Source organism: Chenopodium album, chromosome 12 (assembly GCF_948465745.1).
Source record: "Chenopodium album chromosome 12, dcCheAlbu1.1, whole genome shotgun sequence".
NCBI classification, from domain to species: domain Eukaryota; kingdom Viridiplantae; phylum Streptophyta; class Magnoliopsida; order Caryophyllales; family Amaranthaceae; genus Chenopodium; species Chenopodium album.
Window position 1 is genome coordinate 48,498,362 of NC_137845.1, and position 7,909 is coordinate 48,506,270.

Sequence of the window (7,909 nt, forward strand, 5' to 3'; positions counted from 1 at the left end):
GTTAGAACGCGGATCAATAATATCAGACACATGAGTCGAAAAATCCGACTGAGATAAACCAACCTTGAAACAAACTGGCTTCCCGAGAGCCTAGTCGTCAACTGTAATACGAACGTTCTTACCACTACTCACCTTCCAACGTACAGCGGGAGCAGCTGCGGAAAGAGCCATCTGTAACCCACGGCAACCCCAGGAGGGTCGAGTTATTCGAGTATACGGAGCGGCAGCAAGAGAGGGGTACTTGAAAAACATGAGCTTAAAAACCAATAACTGAGGATTGTGAATCATCCTCCACCCTGTACCAACGAGGAGAGCGGAATTTAAGCAGGCAATGTTACGTAAACCCAAACCCCCCAAACCTTTCGGTAACTGAAGCTGGGAAGTTGAGCGTAATGCCAAACCCTTCTTAGAACCCGAAGACCTCCACCAGAAACTGGCAAGCATATTGTCAAGCTGAGCTGTAACTGAAGAAGGGATCTTGAAGACAGACAGAATATGATTAAACAACACCACTAACACCGAATTTATAATAACTAATTTTGCCGCTGCAGACAAACGAAGAGAAGCAAAAGCAGACAATCGGCTAGCAACTTTGTCAACTAGAAACCTGAACTCCAAAACTTTACTCCTTTCTAGGTCGACAGGGAGACCCAGATAGGTACCAAAAGAAGCCTTCAACTGCAGGCGAAGACTGTGAGCCAAAAAATCACGGTAGTCAGGGGGAGTATTCGGGCTGAACTTGACAAAGGACTTCTGAAGATTAATCATCTGCCCCGAAGAGGAATATAAAGCAGAAAGTATGGACAAAACATTTTCACACGCTTGCGGCGAAACTTGGAAAAATAACAGCGAGTCATCCGCAAAGAAAAGATGAGACATCGAAGGTCCACCCCTAAAAACACGAATTCCAGAAAATTGAGCCTGTTCTATTGCCCGGCGAAGAGAGGCCGATAACACCTCCATACAAAGCACAAACATATATGACGACAGAGGATCTCCTTGTCTAAGACCACACTGTGGTCGAAAGGAAGGCGTAAGACTCCCATTCACCAGAACCTGATACGAGACAGTCGTAACACACTGCTCAATAATATGAACCCAGTAAGGGGGAAAGCCAAAAGCACGTAAAACCTGACTTAAAAAATCCCTGCGCACTCTGTCATAAGCTTTATTCATGTCCAACTTCAGGGCTGCATAAAAACGTTTTCGAGCTTTAGAAGCGTTCATAAAGGACAGAAGCTCATAAGCTACCAGAGAATTATCAGAAATCAAGCGACCCGGAACAAAGGCATTCTGGAACCCTGACACAAGAGAGGGAAGAACTCCCTACAGACGGCCCGTAATACATTTCGTGATGCATTTGTATAGAACATTGTATAACCCAATCGGTCGAAACTAAGACACCAACTCCGGCTGGGAAACCTTTTGGAGAAGAACTAAAAAAGTCCTATTCCAGTCCTTCAACATATAACCATGAGAAAAGAAGTACTGTATTGTTGAGATAACAAAATGGCCTATATCCTCCCAATGAGTCTTGAAAAAAGCTGAGGTAAAACCATCTGGGCCAGGGGATTTATCATTGGCAATGTGAAACATTGCAGATTTAATCTCAGAAGCCGAGAAAGGGGCCATTAACATGTCCTTTTGGGAGGCAAAGATTATCCCAGTGTAAAGGAGGGTCGCTCCTAAAAGGAGACATAGGAGAATATAAATCTGAGTAAAAAGCCTGAATAAGAGAACGAAGACCATGTGAATCCGACACCCAATTTCCAACTTCATTCTTCAGACTGACAATCAAATTACGACGGCGACGAGCTTGAACCACCGAAAATAGTAATCTGGAGTGCGACTCCCCATCAACATCCCATTTAAGTTTAGCACACTGTTTCCAGAAGAGAAAAGCAGCAGTAGCTTCCGCAATTCTCTCTTCCCTAGTATTAAGAAAAAGAATGCGTGCCACAGGGGACTGCAACTGAGTAGAACAAGAAGATAAATCGGAACATAATGCCTTCCAATTTATACCCCAAGATTTCCTGTGGCTAAGGCACCAGTCTTTGAGCCTCTCGCGAATAACCGCAAGCCTGCGAGATAAGGTAAATAAAGGAGAGCCTGCAAACTGTAAAAGACAACCATCCTTAATAATCCCAGATATATCCTGAGAAGATAAACACCAATTCTCAATTCTGTAAGGCCGTCGAACACTATCCCGAGGCACCAAGTCCGAGAAGATAATAGCTGCATGATCCGAAAATAAAATTGGTTGGTGATGAACAATGGAATCCGGACAATCAATAAACCAATCCTTTGTAGCATATGCCCTATCCAGTCTTTCAAAAGTCGGGTCCACTTCTGTCCTATTATTTGTCCAAGTGTAAGATGGTCCAGAAAAAGGAACATCCACTAACCCCATATCCAACCGCCACTAAATAAAATCCAGTCTTCCCGGAATAAGCGAAGACCCTCCTACTTTATCAGAGAGATACTCAACTTGATTAAAGTCACCAATCAATAAAATATTCGGGTAAGTTTGGACAAAACTAGCAATAGAAGACAACAATCATGTATTGCTATAAACAGAAACGTTTTATTAGATATTGGACATTTGTATTTGGTGTACTAGTGTAAGTTAAATGAAATGTCATTTCATCAAAGTAAACATTGTCTTAGTAATCTATTGCAGTCAAAGTAAAGGAAATTTCTCATCTCTTGAAATACCTAGCAGTTATGGGTTGTAAGATGTCTTTCCGTCATTTCAAATAACCTCTACAATACACTTTCTCGATTTTATTTACTTGTAATACTTCACATTCCTCGCTTGTCAATGTGTTATTTTAATTACTAATATTGTTAATACAAATATATAAAAATAAACATTTACCATTAATAAAGTATAAACCGAGGTGAATCTCATAAGATTACACATGACTATTTTTCGTTAACTATAATTCATCAGAGCTAGTCAAAGTGGAGTATATGAATGACGTAAAAGTCAAATTGTTATAAGTTAATTAAAAAAAAAAAAGGAAAAAGTTATTTATAAAAACATATAAAATTCCTTTATGTGTGGATTCATGTATGAGAAGATGACTCATATAATTACAAGGGTAAAGGGCACCCTTGGAGCTAATGGTCTAACCTGCTTCTCCAATACATATTCCAAACCCTTTCTTCACCCCCCACCAATTTTAAATTCTTTGCTTTTATGTGAGGGAAGTTGAAGATAGATTCTAAGAAAGTAATGGGCAAGTGAAATGTATGAGTCCAATTTTGTGATTGCACCCTAAAAATAGGCTTAAATGTCGTCAATTATAATTTTTATTACTAAAATTGACATTGCCGTTTTTCCAAAAAGGTAATAACGAAATAAAGATATAGAAAATAAAAGATACGTGTACTTTACTTTGGTTATTTTGATGAAGGAAAGTGAAGTACAGAGAAAATAATTTTGATTTACAACTTTATAAGTTCATAAGGTGTTTCCGCATCACTTTTATTCCTTTATTATCAAATCTCATATCCTTTTTCAAACTAAATATAAAAGAGCGATGTAAGAGTCTATTCACATTTACTGAACTGAGCTGAACTGAACTGAACTGATTGAAGCTGAATTGAACTAAACTGAATAGAGATGAAATGAATATTTTATAAGAGAAGGAAATTAGGAGCTGAACTGAAATGAAATTAAGATGAAGTGAACATGCCCTAAGTCATTGTTTTTTCTTTTCTAGTGAAATTCCCTTTATCAAAAAGGACCTTAGAATTTTCAAATATGTTTATATTTAATCCATGTTGGATATTTGACTCTTGAGATTATATCGCCAAGATAAGCCCGTACGAGATTGTATCGCCAAATTAGTTGGGACATTCACGACAACATACATCCTATGTTGGTATATTATTCCCAAATGTGCTATAAAAGTCAATCCTTTATTATTAGTGCAAGCTACCAAGCAAGCAAGCAAGCAATTAAACTTGTGCAAGGAATCAATTGAAAGAGACTTATTATACCACAATGGACATCGAGGTCTTGTGGGAATATGGCTTCGAACATGTTTCATGCAATTAAGGTATGGAGCTATTCAACATTCTTCGTAAACAAATGGTAACACCATTATTGGCAAGACCTTGATCAAGCTTGCTATTAAAGCAATTCCAAGGACCTTAATCTGCATAATTTGCTTCAAATTCTAGGGTCATAACCACAATAAAAATCTGTTTTTCTATTAATAATCACTTAAAGGGGGAGAACTCTATACTTTAGTGGTGATTATGCTTTTTTCAAACTATCTAGTTGAAGAGTGTCTTTCAAAATTAAAATTTTAATGAAGATTAGGAGATGACTTCGAATTGTCATCATATGTACGTAAATTAATTTATAGCTCTCCACATTGATTTGCATGTTATTCCGTGCACAAAGTACTTCATATTTTTCTTTTCATATTATCTGACTATTTAACTAATTTTATTCATTTCACATTATTTGTTTTTAAAACGGTGGATGCATTGTTTTTGTTGGTTGAAATATTAATATCAATATACTACAAAGCATTAATTATCCTCTTAATACACATACTATTAGCATTTCCTAAAAAATTGTACATTAAAAAAAGATGATATGTGTAGGGCTATATGTAAGCATTAAGTTGAGAATTCATGACAAAATCACAGGCAAATCGGTGTAATTAATGTTAATTTATCCTTAATATTTTCTTTTTTTAGCTTCTTTACATAACCCTTAGGACTATGTTTATCATTTTCCTTAAAAAAATAATGATTTGTGATTTATAATAATGAAATCATTAGTTGTTTATCATAGTGTAAATATTTTGCTTTAAATTATTATTAATAATTAGAATCACTTAAATTTAATTCACCAACTTCTTTTCTATAAAAAACAAAAAATTCCCCAACTTCTTTGGGGTTCTATTGTTGGCTATTTAATTATTGATATTTATACTATACTCCTAACAGGCTAATAACCAGCAATCTTGTTGACATGATTATTACTCATGCAGCCATGGTCTCATGTCAAGAAGTTTTTACCTTTGCTACCCAAATGAAAACAAAAGCTCTACAAAGAAGGACAGAATATATATATATATATATATATATATATATATATATATATATATATATATATATATATATATATTATTACTACGGAGTAGTAAATTTTTTCTGCTTTTTTTTTTTATTTTTTTATTTTTTTATTGTTGAAGATTCTAGCAAACCTAAGTGAAAAAGGTAAAAGCTTGAGCATAAAACCAAGTGAAAAAGCAAAAGCCAAAGCCAAGGCCAAATGCTAACTTTTGCAGTTTTGCATCTTTTCAATGCATGCAACTGATAAATAAATACAAGTTTAATAAGATCATTGAATTTAATATATGTTGGTAAAAATTGAAAAAAAAAAAAAAAAAACTTTTAAGTCTCATACTTTTTTAACGTCTCATATAAACTTAGGCTGCTGAATCTGAATGATGTGTGATGCACAACACAAGGCATTGATTAGTGCCGTAGAGGTGTGGCCGTGTGGTGCCCCATCTAGGTGGTGGTCCTTCTCTCCCTTTTTGCCTTCTTCTTTGTCTCTTTTAAGTTTTGACACTAAAACTTCACCTAACATGAACAAATAATTTGTAACGCATGCTCCTACTTGGAGACTTGGATAAAGCCAGGACGACCGACTTGTGGGAGGTGGTACGATTAAGCCGGTATGGTGCACGGAAGACTACTATTAGACTCTTCCTTATAGTGAAATTTTTTCCATATTTTGAATAATTGTCCTCTTAAGTTTGGACACACATACTAAGAGCAGATGGTAAGGTGGTATAATTTTTTTGGTAGATAGTGAAAAATAAGAAGTAAGAGAGTTGGATAGTTACTGGTATGTCCTCACATTTTAAGAATTAGAAACATGGATTCCACTCAAATTCTCTACTTCGTTTCCAATTTGTGTTGTAACATAGGGAGGGGGTGAAGCCCATTAGAGCCCTAATTGAGGTTTCATCTTAAAATCAATACGTAATCGACACAAGCTCTAACACAAACGGTGTCTGATAAGCATTTTTTTTTCAACTTTTTTTTTTTAAAAAAAAAAATCTATACTCTTACTTTATTTCATAATAATTTTATATATCAATGATTAGTTATATTATTAATAATTTGGTCAAGATCATATGGTATTTTTGTTAATTAGTGTTAAATGATATTATAATAACTACATTATTAAAATAATTATCATTATTGGATATATTATTGGGTATCCGATAACCGATCTGAAAATTTGAGTACCCGAACTTATTGGTAGTAGTATTTATATTTTTATTATTATTATTATTATTATTATTATTAGTAGTAGTAGTAGTAGTAGTAGTAGTAGTAGTAGTAGTAGTAGTAGTAGTAGTAGTAGTAGTAGTAGTAGTATTTATATTTTTTTTTAAAATGTTAGATTCAAAAAGAGAGTATAAACACGACTTAATATTCTTTTTTCATGTTTGTTATTATTTTCTATTTTTGTAAGTTGCACTATATTCACTTGGTCTACTTCGACTAATGTTTATGAATTATACATAAAAAAAATATATATATAATTAAGGGTTCGTTTGGCATTGTTGTGGTATTCTGTTTTTTGGTTTTTTGTTTTTTAAAAGTATATGATATACCCCATAATGAATCAAAAATTATTTAAACTTATTAAAATCATGATAATTTTGAAAACTGACAACAGAAAAGTGGAAACACCTTTTTCTGGTCTCCTGTTTTTGGTTTTCAAAAAAATAGGAAACTGAAAACCAAAAATGATGCCAAACAAGCCCTAAGATGTTGTTTATCAAAGTTCTATGTTGACATATGTGCTAAATTTCAATGTCACACTATCATTTTGTGAAAAAGAAGAATGGGTCGGTTAAAAATAATAAAATAAATAAAAAATTAAAAGTAATTATTTTTTAACGCGTAAAATCAACCAAATTTATTATTGGTCTATTTGGACCATTTGTAATTAATATAAGGCTGGTAAATTGGCTACGGAGGCTTTGTAAAACCTATAAAGTCCTAAGACCTTGCTAATATTGATCTAAAATCACTTCAAAATTCCCTTGTATTATATCGTTTCTGTTGTAACCTAATTTTAGTACGTAGTTTTTTACTTCTTTAATTTCATTAACAAAATCACAAACATATACAAAAAAAATATTACAACTGGATATGAAAAATAACTGATTCAAAAGCTTTGATGGTAAATTAATGATAGTCTAAAAATAATTAATGATACATGGCCATATTTATAATTATAATTACGTTGTTATTTGTATAGGAATAAAATTCTATTGTTAATTGATATTAACAATAAAATTATTTTTTTTCAAAAGATAGTTTTTTGTATAGGAATAAAATTCTATTGTTAATTGGATATTAACAATAGAATTCAATTGGATAATAAGTGTTGTGTTGCTATAAGTAAAATTCTATTGTCAATAAAAAGATAGTTTTTTTTTTCAAAAGAATTATAAATTATTTTAGGAAAATTTACGAGAAAAGACCTTTTTATAGTGAGTTCTTTGTAAGAAATGACCTTATTAAAATAAAAAAAAAAAGTGGCAGATTGGGACCTTATTTCAAAAAAAAAAAAAAATATGAGATGGGAGCTTTTGACAAAATCCGGCCATTGACCCTCTAAAACCACCTCCACCTCGCCTAAATTCCACACCGACCCCTGAAAACCATATCCACCTCACTCAAATCCCACACCAAACCCCTTGAAAACCATCTCCACCAAGCTGACGAAATCTCACCCGACCCCCAAAAACCACCTCCACCTCGCCGAAATCCTACACAAACCCCCAAATACCACCTTCACCTCGCTGAAATCCCACACCGACCCCTGAAAACCACTGTCGCCACGCCAAAATTC

General features: G+C 33.8%; 1 protein-coding gene across 1 annotated transcript; it reads right to left on the reverse strand.

Moving 5' to 3' along the window:
• Positions 1-1,609: 1,609 nt before the first annotated feature.
• Positions 1,610-2,410, reverse strand: LOC145571249 (uncharacterized). Its single transcript, XM_081630314.1, has one exon. It carries the CDS (start codon positions 2,408-2,410, stop codon positions 1,610-1,612), a length of 801 nt encoding a protein of 266 aa, XP_081486440.1.
• Between the last annotated feature and the right edge of the window lie 5,499 nt (positions 2,411-7,909).